Source organism: Trichosurus vulpecula, chromosome 1 (genome assembly GCF_011100635.1).
Source record: "Trichosurus vulpecula isolate mTriVul1 chromosome 1, mTriVul1.pri, whole genome shotgun sequence".
Classification (NCBI taxonomy): Eukaryota; Metazoa; Chordata; class Mammalia; order Diprotodontia; family Phalangeridae; genus Trichosurus; species Trichosurus vulpecula.
Window position 1 is genome coordinate 38,142,475 of NC_050573.1, and position 18,589 is coordinate 38,161,063.

The window sequence follows — 18,589 nt, forward strand, 5'->3', positions numbered from 1 at the left end:
GTGTCAGAATGGCGTTGTTTTAAAATTGTTGTTAAACCTTGTGGGAAGAGGCACTGAACAGGACTCCAGTGCAGTGGAAAGAGTCTAAGGGCCTGGGTTCAAATCCTGACTGCCACTGGACCTTGAGTTTCCTCTTACAATGAGAGAGTTAGCCGTCACCTCTTAGGCTCCTTCCAGCTTTAAATCTCTGATCCTGTAACTTGAATTTTCTGACATATATTAACTTTGTGACCATGAACAAATCATTTCATTTCCCTGAGCCTTAGTGTTCTCATCTGTAAAATGGGAATTATAAATCAGTCGATTTCATGGAGCTGTTGTGAGGAAGATTTTCTGTACAAACTATGAAGTGCTATGTAATTGTGAGCTGCTGTTATTCTCATACTGCACATTTGGGTGGAATGGGGATTGTTGTCTCAAGTCTAGCAAAACAGTCGGTGCCTCCAAGAGCTTCAGACGTTCAAGGAATCAGAGAAATTTCAGGACTCTTGAATCAGGATTTTTTCTCCTGCCCATTTAAAAACTTACTAATTTGTTCAATTCAGTTACATTTTATTTTCATTGTATTTATAGTTAATTTTCATATATGAAATTTTTTCAATAAAATAATTTGTATTTTTTCAATGTGGTCAAATTACTTCCTCATATTTTCTTGAGTTCATTTCTGTTTATTTTAGAAACTTAAAAACAAAACTATAAAAGTTTTAATGTGATGTGCTTCTGTTTCAAGAAATTTAGTCTCAAAATGCAAGGATTGTATATGTGAGCACAGTGCCTGGCCCATAAAATAAAAGCTTGTTGACTGACTTCCTTCAGCAAATATTTGTTGAACCCTTGCTATGTCAGAAACACTACAGAATGTCTACCTCATCAAATTAAGCATTTTAACTTACTTTCAAAATCTCAACAGGTTTGATTCCCAGAGAATCTTTCAGGCTCAATGGAGTGCTAGTGGTCACCTTGGCATCAGAGCCTATATTTGAGCTTTTTAGGCTATTCTTTCCAAAAGTGAGAGTTCTTGTACTGGAGAAAGATTTCTGGTTTATCTCAGCTCCAGAAAGACGTGAACCTCACTGTTGATTTGCAGAACTAACTTTCTTTTCATTAGGAAAGCAAATTGCCTTTTCTCCTCATTCGTCAGTAGTCTAGTCAATCTTTGATGCTCTAGTCTCTTCAATGTCTAGAAACATTTAAAAAGAAAACAATTGCTTGTAGGAGCCTCTAGGCCAGGGGTGGGGAACCTGAGGCCTCAAGGTCACATGTAGTCCTATAGGTCCTCTGGGGCAGCCTTTTGACTGAGTCTTAAGTTTTACAGAACAAATCCTTTTATTAGGGAAATTTGTACTGTGAAGTTCGGATTCAATCAAAGGGCTGCACTTGAGGACCTAGAAGGTCACATGTGGCCTCAAGGCCGCAGGTTTCCCACTCCTGCTCTAGACTGAAACACAGAAGTCTTGGTTCTCCATCATCAGATCACCTAAGCAAGATTTACAGTTATCCCTTTACATTGAGACTTATCCCATCAGTTTTGGGGAATTTTGTGGAAGCTGTAGACAACACTCAAAGGCCAGCAGATGATGCAGAAAAAGTTTTGCAATTCAGAAGTGCCTAAAATACACGTATGCTATATGCTATAAAAATATATGTACAATATGTATTGTATTCTGTATATTATCCACCCAAATTTTACAGTAAGCTGCAAGAGGAAAAGAAAAAAATAATTTCTTCTCTGGTGCAGAGGGAGGGCCAAAGAATTTTACATGAATTTTCCAGATTGCAGGATGCCGCTCCCCTAACCCTCACCATAAGGAAGGGATAATTGTACTCTGGAAAATGTAGTGATAGCAAATAATGCTAAGACAGAAACTTAAGTCTCTTTGGGAAGAACTGTTCACTGGGCTTCTATGCTGCCATTGCCCAGATGTTTACAAAGCTCTCTTAGCTTTGGAACAATGATCAGCCCCTTTCTTCGGCATCTTGAAATTTAGCTTTCGTGCCTTCTGCTACTGAAAATGCTCTCACCAATGACCTAGTCACAAAATCCATTGGCATATTTAGAGTCCCTCATTCTCTTGGAGTTTTCTGTACCGTCTGGTACTGCTGACCACCCTCATCTTTCTGGATTCTCTCTTCTTGGCTTCAGGGCCACCATCCTGATGGTTCGTGCTATTGTGCTGATTTTCTCCTCTCTGCACTCTCTTATCACCTCACCCATCACCACAGCATAGATGATACTAATCTGTACCTCCAGTCCTGTTGTCTTAAGGAATCCAGACATGCATCTCCAGCTGCCTAGAGGGTATCCTCACTTGGATGTCCCTTCAGCAACTTAAACTGAACAAAATGGAACTGCTCTCCTTTCCCCTAAATACATTGCTCCTCTTGATTTTGTTTCTGCAAGTGGCATTACAACCCCCTGGACTTCCAGGTTCAAAGCCCTGGTAACATCTTTGACTTCTTTTTTCCTCATCTCACATATCATTTGGTCATCAAGTCCTGTTAATTCCACTGCATCCACCCTCTTCCCTCTTTTCACTGCTGCTACTCTTTTGTTGATCAGCCATGTCTAACTCTTCCATGACCCCATTTTGGGGTTTTCTTGGCAAAGCTGGAGTGCTTTGCCATTTCCTTCAGCTTATTTTACAGATGAGGAAACTGAGGCAAACAGGGTTAAGTACCTTGCCCATGGTCACCCAGTGTCTGAGGCTGAATGATTTAAACTCAGGTCCTCCTGACTCCAGGGTCAGCAGTCTATCCACTTTGCCGTGTTATTAAGGGCCACTTATAGTATAGCCTTCTAACGTGTCTTCCTGCCTTCATTCTGTCCTCTCCATGATTCATCCTTCACAGTATTGCCAGATTAACCTTCCTAATCGTCCTCACTCTCTGCTCTGAAATCCTTAATGGTTCTCCATTGGCTCCCGTGTACATTTCAAACTCCTTTGCTTGACATTGAAGGACTTTTACACGGTGCCACCCTCCCCTTCTAGCCTCCTCTCCTACTATTTCTTCCCCGTCCTCTACACATCAGCCAGGGTAGACCCTGAACCCACCCTGCGCACAGAGCGAGGAAAGCTTTCTCCCCCTTTACACAATTACCTTTGCCAGGAATGCTTTTTTGCCTGGTCAATTTATACCCATCCTTTACAGCCTAACTTAGAGCATTTCTTCCATGAAACTTTCCATATCTCTTCAGTCAGCATCTTTCCCCATTCTTCACCTGTGCCCTCAACATCCTAAGATCTCACAAAGCACCTTGTTTTCTACTTTGATAATGTACTTGTCATACAGTATAATCATCTATCCATATAGACTCTCTACTAGGAAGAAAAGAAATAGACATTAAATCCCCACTTTGCATAGGGCACCGTACTAAGTGCTTTACGATATTATCTCATTTGATCATCACAACCACCTCGGGAGGCAGGTGCTATTATGATCTCCCTTTTAGAGATGAGGAAACAGGCAAACAGGTTAAGTGACTTGCTCAGGGTCACACAGCTAGCAAGTATATGAGGCTAGATTTGAACTTAGGTCTTCCTAACTCCAGGCTTACCGCCTCGATGCCTCTAGCTTGCTTCCTTCCTATTAGACCGCATTCCATCGAGGCTGGAAGTATCCCTCGTCTAGACTGTCTAAGCACACACTTGTGTACCAGTTTGCAGGCGTGTGGAGGTGTAACATCAAGACAAAAACCTATTTCACTAAATTTACTGATCAGGAAATTCCCCAACCAGCGGCTTAAATCTTCATCCATGAACTCCAAAAGTGTTAATATTGCTTTGAGAAGAGACCACATTTCATCTCCTGTTTTTGTGCCTTTGCATAGGCTTGTCCCCCAGGCCTAGAATGCATTCCAACAACAACAACAATAATAATAAAAGTATTTATATAGCTTTAAGGTTTGCAAAGTGCTCTCTCTCTCTCTGTGTATATATACATATATATATATATATATATGTATATATGCACATACATACATAGATATATAAAATTTTATCCTCATAACAACCCTGATAGATGAGTGTTATGACCTTGTTTTACAAATGATCTATATAAATGTATAGCTGATGAAGGAAGAGTGTTTAAGGTACTCAGATCCATTACATAAACTAGGAAACTAGAGATTCCCTTGATCATTGAAAGACTTTACCTTTTAGGGGACTGGCAAGTGAAAGTTGGCAGTATAGAGAATTCTGGAAAGGCTCGGGTGCTGCCATAGTGGATAGAGGTGTGCCTTGGAGTCAAGAAGAGAGTGGGTTCAAGTTTGATTTCTCCTCTCCTTTCTCTCTCTCTCTCCCTCTCTTTCTCTCCCTCTCCCTCTCTCCCTTCTTCATCTCTCTCTTTCTTCCTCTCCTCTCTCTCTCTCTCTCTCTCTCTCTCTGTATCTCTCTCTCACTCTCTCTCTCCCCCTGCCCCATGTCCCGTCTCTCTGTCTCTGTATCCTTCTCTCTCCCTCCCTCTCTGTCTGTCTGTCTGTCTCTCTCTCACACACACACACACCCCTGTGTGTGTACTACGTGACCTGGGGTTAAGTGACTTTATCTCTCAATATCCCCAGTGACTCTTAAGTCTTATAAGGGTTCTCAATAGACCCCTTTGGTAGTCTGGTGAAGCCTATGGACTGTTCATGATAGTGTTTTTAAGTACCTAAAATAAAATATATACTATGACAATGGAAGCCAATTATATTGAAATAGTTAACAAAATCTTTTTAAAAATGAGCAGACTCCAGGTTAAGAACTCCTACTATAAGAGAAAAAGACTAGTTGCCTCTCTATTCGTGGAGGCCTTTCCTCATAACTATCAAATCACAGGTTCTACCCCCTGCCCCAAAAAGGACCTTTAATTGCTCATTTTTATTTAAAAGGTGGCAATTGCATACTCTTAGAATCTTAGCGCCAACAGAAAGTTCCAAGTTAGAACATAAAGAAAAGAAGGATTTATAACAGCCCAAATGGGAGTCCATTTTTTTGTCTCTATGTGCTTATGTGCATTGTCCCACCAACATGATGAAAGCTTGCTAAATGAATATAAATGCTTTGGCCAATATATCTTAGACTTAAGCTTTGAGATCACAGCAAAACTTATTAAACTTAAGAAGAAAATGAAATTAATTTTATCATGCTCTTATTAATTTTTCCTGTTGGCTTCTTGTTTAATAACAGCTGACATTTGTATTTACACAGTTTTTTTTCCTCCCCTCAAAAGAATGTAAGCTACTTGAGGGCAGAGACTTTCATTTTTGTCATATCTCCCAAACCCAGCACATATCTGACAAATGCTGAGATTATTGGGCACTCATTTGAGCCTCATTATAAAGCTGTGAGGTAGGGATTTTTATTCCCATTTGACAGTTGGGGAACCAGGTTTCTGAGAGAACAAGGTGGTGTGCCTGTAGTCATAAAACCAACAAGATTAGAACGTAGATTTTCGTGACTCCAGGTTCAGGACTCTAGTCATAAAGCATACTGTCTCTCAGAGACAAATTTAAATTGTTAAAGGATTCCCCAATAGAAAAATGGTCAAAGGATATGGAAACATATCCTTCAAATAAAGCTGTTCTCAAAAGAAGAATTACAAACGACTAAAAAGCAGATGAAAGAATACCCCAAATCGCTGAAAATCAAAACAACCCTGAAGTTTCATCTTCCACTCAAAGATGACAAAAGATGTGGTTAGACAACATCACTGGTGTTATGGAAGGCAGGCACACTAACATTGTTGGTGGAACTGTCAATTGGAATAAACATCTTGGAAAACCACTTAGAATTATGCAAGTAAAGTGGACAAAAACATCCGTATTCTTTGACCCAAAGATTCCACTGCTAGTCACAGACCCAAGAAAGTCATTGATGAAAGGAAAGGGTCCATACACAGCAAAATATTTCTAGCATCCTTTTTTGTGGTAGCATAGACTGGAAACAAAGTAGACATCCATTGGTGGTGACTGGTACCCGGTATACGAATATAACAAGATAATTATTATGCTGTAAGAAATGACAAGATGAGTATGGAGAAGCATAGAAAGACATGAAAGCATGTACCTGTGATGAAATAAACAACATGAAATGCTATAGACAGACCCAGAAAACAACGACATTGTGAATGGAAAGGATACTATCCAGAAAACAATTGAAACTGAATATTGGGAAATTACAAAGAATTTTGTAATTCTTGACTCTCAAGAGGAGAGAAGAGACGACGATCTTTCCCTCCACCCCAGCAGAGGTGGGGGTCCATGGGTGTGGAATATTGTTTTTTTCAATGTATCAGTTTTGCTGATTTTTCTTTTTCTCCTTTTCTTGCTTTAAAAATTCTCTAAGGGATGGCTCTCAGGGAAAGACAAGGGGGAGGAATACAGGAGGATTCCTGGATAGAGGTATGAGTAAAAGACATCATTAAAAATCTATTTTAAAAAACTGCATTATATTGTAAGCTTGAGGGCAAGGATTTTCTTTTGCCTCTACGTATCCTCAGTGATTAGCACAGTCCCTGGCACATAGTAGGTGTTTATTGATTGATCGATTGCTAAGGGAGTTTTGAGGGGCAGCATAAATATGGTAGAGTCAGCCTTGGAGGCAGGAAGACCTTACTGGCTCCATGACTCTAGGCAAGTCACTTTGGTGCCATAGGCACTGTAGTCTTAGACTGTGAGTGACACATACAGGCTGTATGACCCTGGCCAAGTCATTTAATTTTCTCAGTGCTCTAGGCCACTCTCCGAGACTATAGGGGAGAGGGAATTTCCTCACTGGGAGTTCCAATATCAATGACATCACAGCTTCAGTCCTCCCTCTAAAAAAGTTTTCTAAGACTTTGTCTCCTCCTCTGGATTTCCGAAACTTTGACCATAGACTATATTGGTCCTCGTGGGTCATTCTGTCACTCAGTACCCCAGCGTCTGTATCAAGCTGCACCCAAGATTCCATATGACCTGGTGAAGAGTTTTCTGTTCCTTGAGAAAAATGTTAGCTACTGCCTTTGATGCTTCCATCAGGTCAGAGAGACAAAGGGAGTAAAAAAGGTCCTTTCCATATAAAGATGAGGTAGGGATCCCCGTTGTTGATTCTAGGTGTATTTCTAGGATGCTCATCTTTCTTGATGTCACTATAGCTCTCCCACTTCACAAGGGGTCAGGCCGTTGCAGCCAGCTGAGCAAACCATGAGCATTCAGAGAGTACTTAGTCCCTGCTTGGTTGACTTCAGTTGGAGAATGCTCCCCATTGGAACTTAACATTGCCTCAATCAAAAGAGTTGGTCAAGCCAGTCACTCAGTTCTAGATTGATCACAGGCAAAATTCCCCTTACCGATCAATGTGTTTAGAGGGAAAAATGTACTCTGGGAGGAAGCCACCGATTTGGAGGAACATATTTTTTTGTTGGGTTTTTAGTGTAACTAAGCTCTCTGGTTTTGGCCATGCCCAAGAATGATGGGCTCTTTATGAAAGAGAAAAGAGAGTGGTGGGAATGGGTGGAGCCAAGCATGACTGCCCATAACTTGTCTTAAAGACTGTATTTCCTTATGCCTCCTCTAACCATATGAAGCGACTCGCCAGTTACCCACCTAAGTGGGCAGGGAGGAGACGCATTCTGACGTCATGACCAAGACATGCCACACCTTTGCCTAATATTGAAAGAAATGTGCAGCTAACTCCCAACCTAAGGCCTTGTAGAGTCACGATTTACAGCTCAAAAGGGTTTATTGATAAATTGTTATATCCACAGTACTTCGTGCAATTAAGCACATAGTAGGTGCTTAACAAATGCGTGTTGACTTGCCCAAATCCAAGGCATTATTAGGCTCTGTATTGTAATAAGTGGCATAGAGGGAAGAGAACTGGTCTTAGAGCTAAGACCTGCCAATGACACATACAGGCTGTATGACCTGGCCAAGTCCTTTAACTTCTCTGCATTCTAGGCAATTCTGTAACACTATACGTTATGGTGAAGTAGAGAGGAATCCCCTCACCTGGGACTTCCCTATATCAATAAAATCACGGGTCCACTATCCTTTATTATAATAAAAAGTTAACGGAAATTGCTGACTATGGATACAAGCATCTCATACAGCTTTTTTTTTACAATTTTTTTTCAAACGCTATGCGCTTTTTGCAAATGTTCTCTCATCTTAGTCTTATTTTTATGAATATCTCATCTTTATCCCATTTTTACAAATATTAGCGGAAACCAGAGGCAAGCCCAGGACTCTGCCCATCAGGCCACGCAACCACTCAGGGCGTCCCAGGGGAGGTGGGCGGGGCCACGAAGGGACGCTAATAGGCGGGGCACGAAGGCGGGTCCTCTCTGTCTCTTTAGACCAATCTTGTGGCGCGCCCTCGCTTCGCTTGCAGCTGATTGGCGGTTGCCATAGTCCTGGGCATTCGGTTGACAAGATGGCGACGGCGGCTGTGCGGACGCTGCTGACGCGTTTTCCTTTCTGCCCCTAGCTCGTTCCGCCTTGCCGGGGATCGCAGAGGCGGGGCCCGGCCGCGGTGGGGCAGCGCGGGGAGGCGAATCCGGAGCCATGGGCCCGGCCGGGCCCCGCCCGCCGCCAGCCCCGCAGCTTCTGCTGCTGCTCCTGTTCCCGCTCTCCTTCCCGAGGGCCCTGTGGGGAGACGTTGGTGGGTAGGGGCGGGGCTTCGGATAGGGGCGGGGCCTGGCGCTGTGGGCGGGGCCGTGGGCGGGGGAGGGGCCCTCGAATCCCGCCTCTGACAAGCTCTGTGCTTTGTGATCCTGGGGGGGTGTTGCTCCTCCTCTGAGCCTCACGTTATCAAAAACACCTGTCGTTATGTACCCTATAGGGATGGGAGGAGGACTTGGGTTCAAATCCTGCCCCAGATATCTATTAGTTGTGTGACCCTGGGCAAATTACTTAACCTTTATGCCTCAATTTCCTTACTTGTAAAATGAAGATAATAGATGCACCTGCCTCTTAAGAGTTCTTGTATGGATGACACTATTTGTAAAGCGCTGCAGAAATGCTAGCTATTATTATAATTATTATCATTAGGGACAGCTAATTGCAGCAGAGCACCTGACCAAGAGTCAGGAAGACCTGAGTTCAAATTCAACCTCAGATACTTCCTAGCTGAGTGATCTTGGGCGAGTCACTTCACCCTGTTTGCCTCAGTTTCCAAATCTGTAAAATGAGCCGGAGAAGGCAACGGCCAGTATCTTTGCCACAAAGAGTCAGATGCGCCTGAAAATGACCGGACAACAATTATTTTGATCGCATACGCTAAGGGTCTATATAAATGTTAGCTATTATTCAAATGAGACAGTGTAAAACTTACAAACCCTAAGGCGATACATAGTTGCTAGCTATCATAATTTAGAAGGGATGCTACTTGTAGAGCGTTTTGCAAACCGGTATACCCGCTCGCTGCATGTTGCTAGCTCTTATTAAAGATAATTACTGTTACTAACCTTGAGGGGTTATTTGTAAAGTGCTTTGCAAACCTTAAAGCGCCACACGCGTGCTTGCCGTCCTTAAAATGAAGATAACATAAAGTGCTACATAACGGCTAACGTCGGAATTAATGGTGATTATTATTAACCCCGAGAAATGAGATGCTATTTGCGTTGCTGCTCAGATGTTTTCAGTCGCGTCCGACTCTCCCTGACCCCATTTGGGGTTTTCTTGGCAGAGATACGGGAGCGGTTTGACATTTTCTTCTCCGGCTCATTTTACAGAGGAGGACATTGAGGCAAGCAGGGTGAAGCGACTCGCCCAGGGTCACACTGTTAGGAAGGGTCTGAGTCCACATTTGATCTCAGAAAAAGCCTGGCGCTGTATGCACCATGTCACCTAGCTGTCCAGATGAGATGGAACGAGTTGTTATCTGTGAAGCGCTTTTAAGCCTTATAGCACTATGTAAATGCTACTTCCAGAGAGATAATACCCACGATGCACTTTGTAAACCTTAGCTCCCCGTGCTGTTACCGTCTCCGCCAGGTGGCAGGGCTGAGGGCTCCCAGGCCTTCGTAGCACCTGTTGAAGTCTTTTCTAGTTTTGGAATAAGAGCGCCTTAGTTTAGCTCCCAGGTCTGTCACCTGGGCGCCCGTGCCAGTCGCCAGGTGTGAGGTGGCCGGGCCGTACTGGGCCCATGGGCGGCCTCATGTCTTGAGAGTGGGCCCTCCGCAGTCTGGAAGAACAGCGGCTCAGAGCTGGTGTTTTAACCTCCTCTCTGCCCGAGACTCCTTTGGCAAAATCATGTTTTTTAAATGCACGGAATGAGATACGTAAGATTGCAAAGGAAGCTAATTATGTTGAAGTAGTTACCGACCTATTAAAAAGGCCGCTTCACAGAGCCCAGGTAAAGAGCCCTGCCCTAGAGTCTCAAGGACCCAGGTTCACATCCATCTGTCATTTTGTTCCCTCTGTGAGTCCGGGCCTCGGTTTCCTCTGCTCTGCATTGAGGAGGCTGGATTAGATGGCTCCTAAGGTCCATTCCAGCTTCAAATCAAGAATTCTCTGAAGATCTGTGTTCAAATCCTGCCCCTGGGACCCTGAGGAGATCCTTCTAGCTTGCAGAGACTAGACATGTCAGTAAAATCCCAGGGCCAGGCTGTTCCCAGCATGGGGCAGTGTTATCACCGATAGACAGACCCCCACCTCTCCTGCCAGCATTGGAGCAAAGGAAAACAGCAAGCAACATCCCCCAGGGCCTGCCTCCTGTGACCCCTCTGAGAGTCCTTCCCGTCTGTTCACTCTGTGTCTTACATGTTGTTTCCCCATTAGACCGTGAGCTCCTTGAGGGCAGGCACTGTCTTTTGCCTTCCTTTGTATCCCCTCCCTCCCCTTAGTCCAGTACCTGGCACACAGCAGGCGCTTAATAAATGTTTGTTGTCATTGACTCTCACCCTGCACCCCTCCGTGCACACACTTGTGAGGGGGTTGCTTGATTGTGATGCTCCAGATCTCACCTTCTGGGGCTCCTCGTGGTGCCTACTATGTATGGTATTGATGCCTGCCTCTTCTCTTTGCCAGTTTTTCTCCCCCCTTTCATTCGAATGTTTGACACTTCGGTTACTGCAGCCTTGGTTGGAGATACAAAGGACGTCAGCGTGAGCCTCGCCGTGTGGGATGGTGAGCTGGGTAAGGAGGTTAAGCAGCTGAAAACACAGAGGGCTGGAGGCCTGATCTGCCCATGGGGGGTGGGGGGGATACTCCCTCAGCCTTTGGCTCTCAAATCTCGGATCCTATGACTCCCAGAAGGGGAAGGGAGGCTGCTTTCTGCTTCAGAGACAGTTGCAAGGTAAGATTATGCCCTTTGAAAAGGAGAATGTCCTTAAACCTTCTGTGGGCATAAAGGTAGGGAAAAAAGCCCTTGAAAACATTCTCTGTTTTTACCTCCTCTCCTTTAGGGATTTTGCCCGTTCCTGATTGTGGACTGCAGAATAATGGAACCAGCAATTGGAGTCTGACGGTGACTCCTGACGTGGTACGTTCAGCCCCAGATCTCTTCATCTTCCACTTGTTCGATTGTGTCAGTCCTTTCAGACTCTTCATGACCCCGCTGGGGGTTTTCTTGGCAGAGATACTGCAGCAGTTTTGCCATTTCCTTCTCCAGCTCATTTGACAGAGGAGGAAACTGAGGCAAACAGGGTTAAATGACTGGCCCAGGGTCACACAGCTTGGAGGTATTTCAGGCTGGATTTGAACTCATCTTCCCGATTCTGGGCCCGGTGCTCTACCCACTGTACCACTCAGCCGCCCTTCATTTTCCCTTTAGTGTCATATTGCTGTTGCTAAAGCATCTGTTACCCCCTGCTCAAGAAGCTCGCGAGGCTCCCTGTCGCCTCTAGGATAAACTCCAGACTCCTCCGTTTGCCATTCACAGCCTTTCACGCTTTGGTTCCAGCCTAACTTTCCAAGTTTATTGCCATGACTTCTCTTTACACATTCTGCGTTCCAGCCAGCCTGGCATCCTTGCTGTTCCCAACCTATGACGTGAGCGCTTGCCGTGAAAAGCGCTCCTACCTGCCCTCCCTTTCCCAGGATCCTTAGCTTCCCTTAAGGCTGAGCCCAAGTACCAGCCCCTCCATGGGGCCCTGCCTGCTCCGCCCCCCTCCCCCTAAATTACTCTGCATTGACTTTGTGCTTGGCATTTACTTTCTAACTCTCCCACTTCCCCCCTCCCCCAGTAGATTGTAGCCTCTGTAAGGGCAAGAAGTATTTTGCAGTCTCTGTGCCTGGTGCTTTGTTGTCAGTTGTTAACTGCTTGTTGAATGAGAAGACTTACTAGTCCGATTAAAAGGGGTGTTAAAAGTCAGGTCTGTGGAGCTCACTGTAATTCACAGAGCATCTTCTTCAGATGGGCCTGTGACGCGTGTTCTACAGGGACTATTATGCCCGTTTTGCGGACAAAGCAGCTGATGCTCAAAAAAATTCAGGGGTTGGCTTTTAGTCATAGCCAGTAAGTATCTGAGGTAGGATTTGAGCCCAGGCCCCCCCCAGGACACCAGGCTGTTGCGACAAACTGTTGCTTGTTCATTCTTCATGGAGATCTCAGTTTCGTTCTTCTAGGCAGCTTCTGGGAGCTTCTTCTAGGATCTGGCAGTGGGTGGGAAACAGGGGTACAAGAGGAAGAATGGGGAACTTAGACTCACAAGACCTGAGTTTGAATCACTCCCTGTGTGACCTTCAACAAACCCCTTTCTCCCTCCTGGAACTCAGTGTCTTCTGTAAAGTGAGGGAGTTGACCTCCATCGATGACCTCTGAGGGTCCTTCCAGACCTAGATCTGTGGTCCTGGGACAGTGAGGTTTGCTGTGAAGATCCAGGCATCATTGAAGGAGGGCTAAAAGTGGAGCCAGACATGGCATATGCCATCTTGGCACAGTGGGGAGAGTGTAGACATGGCATCAGGCACAGGTCTCAAATCTAGGACTTACTGGGTGATTTGTGATTCGGAACCTCTTTCCTCCCTTTGAAAATGGGGATAATCCTGGTGCTCCCCATCCTTGCCAGGATTACCTATGTGACCTTGGGCAAGTCACTGGCCAGAGCGTTGGAGGCCAGTCTTGCCCTGGGTAAGTCGTTTAGGTCTCTGAGCATTGAGCAGCTTCCTAGGCCTTAGCGATTAAATCCAGGTTGTCGTCTGTATTGGTGGAGGGATGAAACAGACACGCCCGTACAATCAGCTGGGCGTCTGGAGGTTTCCTTGTCTCTTAGTGCTTGTGGTGCTTGTGATTGTAAATGTATCTTCACAGTCAGATGGGAACTAAAGCAAGGATTTTTTCCCCAGATGGGCTCAGAAGTGACCGTAAGATTGAATGGCGATTTACAGGCCTGTGTCTCGGAGACAGATTTCTTTTCTGACTATCCCTGTGTTATTGAAACTCTTCTGGTTTCTGCATCTCGAAACTCATCCTGTTTGGCGCACCTACTCATTCAGGTCGAAATCTACCCTAATGCTTCCTTTGCCCAGAATGTATCAGGTAAGCATTGCAACCATGTGCCCAAAGCAGCAGGGAAAGCTTTCCCAGTGTCATATTTTATTGGTTATTTGCTTTGTGAATTAAAAAAAAAGCCAAGTTTGCAAGGTTCACACAAGATCCCATTAGAAAACCAGCCAATTTTTCATGTGCGCCCGAGGACAGAACCCAGGCTTGGAGCTCATAAATAAGGGCCAGTGGCACCAGTCAGAATTAGTAGTAATCTAAAACCCCTTTTAAAAAAGCAGTGGGGCAGTTTTAGAGACACCATCATTACCTTATTCCTTAGATGAAGGATGTAGGAAAAAAGCAGCGTGACATTTGAGATGTCAGGAAGACCTAGGTTCCAATGCTGTCTTCGCCATCTGACCCCCAGCTGTATCATTTCCTCCATGGGCCACCCTCAGTGGCCTGGACAGCTGTCTAACCCTCTGAGCTGCCTCGCACCTATCAGTCTGCATTGTTTCTTACCAGGTGGTCCATAGATGGATGAAAGAATGCTGGTCTGGACCAGAAGTCTCTATTACTCTGATGTCCTTCTTCCTGTTTTGTCATTTCCTAACATGAATGTGCCCGACACATTCAGGCTCTTAATAAATGCTTATCGATTGATTTATAAATATTTTAATTTGGCTAAGAGGTTAGTTGTAGCCAGTGACGTGCTGGAGCCAGCTCATACCAGAGGGCCGATTGTTAAATTGTCAATGTGAACGTTTATACCTTGGAAGTCAGTAAATGCTACAAATCTGGGTTTGATGTATTGTTTTATTGATCGACTAGACTTAAGAAGATGATGTAGAATATGTTAATAGTAATAGAGTAAATTTAAACAGGCTGGGCAAACCCCACTCTGGCCCCTGCTACCCTCCTGCCCCCCCTGCTTCTCCAAGCTAGTTGTTAAACATTTACCAGCACAGCCCTGGTTGAATAACAGGCCTGGTTTTGTTTTTTGATTTTGTTTCCTCAGAATTTAGTACAGTGTCTGGTACATAGTTGGTGCTTAATAAATGTTTGTTGTTTGGATAAGAAAACAATCCTTTTTTAATTGGTTCTGAACTGTATGGCTATCTGGAGCTGATGGGCTTAAGGTGTTCCAAATACATTATTACCAAATATTCCACTCCTTGGCACGGTGCCTGGCATGTAGTGGGCCCATAACAAATGTTTATGGAATGGAATTGCGATACAGAATTGTAAACCCCTGTTTGTTTCTAAGCATCTCCAGTGCTCAGACATATCCCAATGAGGCTAAGCCTGGCAGGCCATGAAGGCCGAGTGCAGCTGCTCTTGCTGTCTCAGGAGACAAGCACCAGGCTTCTAGAGCTCCAGAATGTTCTTCGTACCCGCATCCCCTCCCCACGCCCCCCACCCTGCCAGCTTTCATTGAGTTCCCCACCTCCAGCTGAAGTCAGCAATAGGGGACACCATGCAGAGTGCCCCCACCCCAAACAAGAACAGTGCCTTAATGTGTCCATATTAATAATTGTGAGCTGTCCACTCTGGCCCCATGAAGGTGTGGACAGTTTTGCAACCAGTAAGACAGGGAGCAGAACAAAGAAAGTGATGGAAAGAAAGAGAGGAGGTATGTAGTGTGCCTAGGGCATCGTAGCTGATGAGAAGTAAGTTAGTATATGAGATGTGTAGGAAGGCAGGCGTTTGGTAGTCTCCGTTCCCAAGGACCCTGCTCAGCCACAGTTGGCTTAGGCTGAAATGAGCCGTGTGTCGGGCCAAAGTCTGACCTCCCCGTCTCTGTCCCACTGTCCCATGGTTGGTACTGAGGGTGTTAACCCACTGTCCGCACCGTGGCATCAGCATGATCAGGTTCTACTATATCTTGTCATGTGTATTAGAGACTGAAATTAGCTACTGTTTTTATGGTATCTTTTAAATATTGCGGTATTAGAAGTAGTTCATGGAATGCAAACATTTAGCTCACAGTATCCTACTAGTCAAGAGCTGGCAGAGACCTCCCAGGCCATTGAGTCTTAACCTCCTCATTTAATACTGGAGGAAGCTGAGACCTAACAAGCAGTATTGACCTGCCTAGGATCCCATTTACAATAAAGGATAGAAGCAGGATTTGAACCCAGGCCCTCAAGTGCCAAATCCTCTGCTCTGTGGTACTGATAATTTCTGCTTTGGGGGCATTAAGTCCTGGAAGTTTGAAAACTGGTAAGAGCCTTCTGAAACAGGCTGCAGAACCTTAGAGAACCCCCTGCTTTCTTAGGTTGGGCTGTCCCCCCGACCATCCATCAAATCAGAAGTGTGGCCCTGAGGACTCGGGGAAGCGCATCCTCAGGAAAACTGCCTTAGTCACTCCCTAGAGGGACCACAAATGTGGTCGGTCCCATGATTAAGTTAGTCCATAGGCCCTGCCATTTTCAGCCTGCTATCTTCCCCATTTTAAAGCTTGTTAGGAAATTAGAAATTCCTTGAGACATCCTTTTGTCTCCTTGACACCAAGCTTGGTGGCTTGTGCATAGTAGGTGGCAGCCCCTTGCCCAGTGGGAAATAGTTATTTTCTGGTTCTGCCCTGAAAGTAGAACCTTTGGAACCAGAACCATGAACATGACTAAGCCTTGAACAGCGTGTACCTCTGGGTTTTGGACATCAGTGGTCCAAGGTAAGATCACGTGGCTACATGTCCTAGGATTAAAAGTCCCATTCCCTCGGGCTGGAAAGTGGTGCCGTCTGGGAGGTCGTTGTCCACAGGAGGCTTTGACTCTTCCTACAAGTACAGAGAATGAGATTTTCTGGCATCAGAAAAATGTGCATTAAACAATCACGTTAAAAGCATCTCTTGTTGCCTGGCCCCTCTTCAGCTTGGGTATATTGTGCCCTGGGCACACCTCGTACGCTCTCTAGACCTAGTTTTGTCACCAGGGCCTACACGAGGGTGACTACAGAGTGCTCGCTGTCAGATTCAAATTCTTCACTATGTGGGACAAGCTGTCTGAATTCCTTAAGAAGAAAGAGCTTTCAAAATTCAAGAATTCAAAAACTGATCCCTGGCAAGTTATGGGAGGTGGAGCAGGGAAAAGGACACTTGTTAGGGAGATTTCATAGCTCTCTCAAAAGGAGAAAAAGACCCTGAATACGTCTGCTTGGAATCCTGTTGTCTCAGGCCTTCTTTTCTCTTCTCTGTGAAGTTTGGATTCAAAGTGTGGCCCTTTGACTGAATCCAAGCTTCACAAAACAAATCCCCTTAAAAGAATTTGCCCTCAAGTGTAGGCATCTCCTCAGCTCCCAGGAGTTTGCCTAAGCAGATGGCTTACCAGCCCTCTCCCCTCTCCTGAGCTCCACTCTCACATTTCTACCTCTGTCTTCAGGACAGCTCTACCTTCTTGTCCCATAGACATCTCACACTCAACATGTCTCAAACAGAATGCGTGATCTTTCCCCCGAAACCCTCTTTTCTTTCTACTGGAGATTCCTCCACTCACCCAGCTCTGCCAACTTGGCATCATTCTTCGCTTCTTGTTCTCATCCACACCTCGTATACCATCGCTTACCAAGTCTGGTTGACTGTACCTTTCTAAAACCTCTTGAATCTGTCCCTTTCTTTCTATGTGCAACGGGGCCACACTAGCTCAGGCTAGCGTCTAATTTGCTGGAAAAATGTTGGCTGTGCATATTTTAGAATTTCCTCCCTTGGAAGGTGGAGCCAAATGTTTATCTCTCAAAAGTGAATTGTATCTTCTTGGTGGCCAGATGGGCCTTGCTAGCCTGGGCTTATATCACCTATGCTCCTGGGATCCACGGCATGTTTGGAGCGTACGTGGGTGGGTGTCAGATTGCTTGGGGATTCATTCATAGGCAACCTTTGGGAATGATAACTCATCAGGCCTTTGGGCTGTCAAAGATGTGACAACTTCTGTTTCTCTGTCATTTAAAAGCCTCACTTCTCTTTCTCTGTGCCTTTTCAGAGAACAACACCATCTTCATTAACCAGATATATCAGCCCTTTGGCCCCTGTCCCTGTAACTTGGTCGCCGGGGCCTGTGATGTCCAGTGCTGCTGTGACAAGGTATAGACTCCACTCATCAGGTGTGGGTGAGAAGCTGCTGTAGCAGCCAGTGTGGCAGGTCCTCTTAGTCACTGGAGTCAAGAGGCCCTTTGCCAACAACCAGCCTTCTGGGAATTCCTTGGTCAAAACTGGCGTGTATTATCTCAAAGGAAAATCTCTTACTTTCTGGAGCTCTCAGGTTAGTTTTACCAAAGGAGAGAAACGGGCTGGGCCGGATGGTTCTAGGTCAGCGTGTAGCCTCAGACCCATGAGAAGCCCTGAGAAGGACCTTCCATTCATGTCCTGTGGCCGTGGTTTTTACTGTTTTTCTGGAATCTTTTGATTGAATTTGATCCAGCAAAGATTTATTAAGCACTTAGTATGGGCAAAGAGAAACTTTGTTTGAGTAGAAAGAGTTCTGGCCTTGGAGCCAGAAGACCTGGATTCAAATTCTGCCTCTGCCACTGACCAGCTGTGTGACCCTGGGCACATCATCTACCCCTTCAGAGCCTCAGTTTCCGTAGTCCTTACCTCCCCTGGGTGTAGGGAGGCCCCTGTGAGATCCCCTATGATACTTGAACCCGTGGGAGCTGATGAGCTCAGCAAAAGTGAGATGGTGTGGCAGAGGAGAGAAGGAGAAGGTCACCGTGAATGTTGGTGGTTATGGCCATCCCTCCCCAGAGAATGGAGGCGCCTGGAGGGCAGGGGGCTTTTCAGTGTTGCCCTTGCACCTTGCCAGCACCTCATTGGGATGGGACCTGTGATTTAACTGGTAGAGAACGCTCCCCAGGAGGAAATTCTTTATTAAACTAAGGTTCCTTTCAGTCTTCGAGAGTTGCCCTGGGCTCTGCGAGACTTGCCCAGGGTCAGACAGCTAGACTTGAACCCAAGTCTTAGGACTCTTAGGCCAGCTGTCAATTTACTAGTCCACCCAACCTAGCGCATAATGTTATGAATCATATCTGACTTTTTGTGACCCTATTTGGGGTTTTCCTGGGGAAGATACTGGACTTGGTTTGCCATTTCCTTCTCCAGCTCATTTTTAGAGATGAGGAAACTGAGGCAAACAGGGTAAAATGACTTCCCCAGGGTCGCCCAGCTAGGAAGTGTCTCAGGCCAGATTTGAACTCGGGTCCTCCTG

At 45.4% G+C, this 18,589-nt stretch overlaps 1 protein-coding gene across 1 annotated transcript in view; it reads left to right on the forward strand.

Annotated features, from left to right (window-relative positions):
• The first annotated feature begins 8,373 nt into the window (after window positions 1–8,373).
• Window positions 8,374–18,589, forward strand: part of TCTN2 (tectonic family member 2) — a 36,829-nt gene continuing 26,613 nt past the window's right edge. Inside the window, exons 1-5 of the mRNA XM_036741783.1 lie at window positions 8,374–8,624; window positions 10,994–11,101; window positions 11,371–11,447; window positions 13,253–13,445; window positions 17,369–17,469. Coding sequence (XP_036597678.1) covers window positions 8,528–8,624; window positions 10,994–11,101; window positions 11,371–11,447; window positions 13,253–13,445; window positions 17,369–17,469 — 576 coding nt within the window. The 5' untranslated portion in view covers window positions 8,374–8,527. The remainder of the gene's footprint in view (window positions 8,625–10,993; window positions 11,102–11,370; window positions 11,448–13,252; window positions 13,446–17,368; window positions 17,470–18,589) is intronic.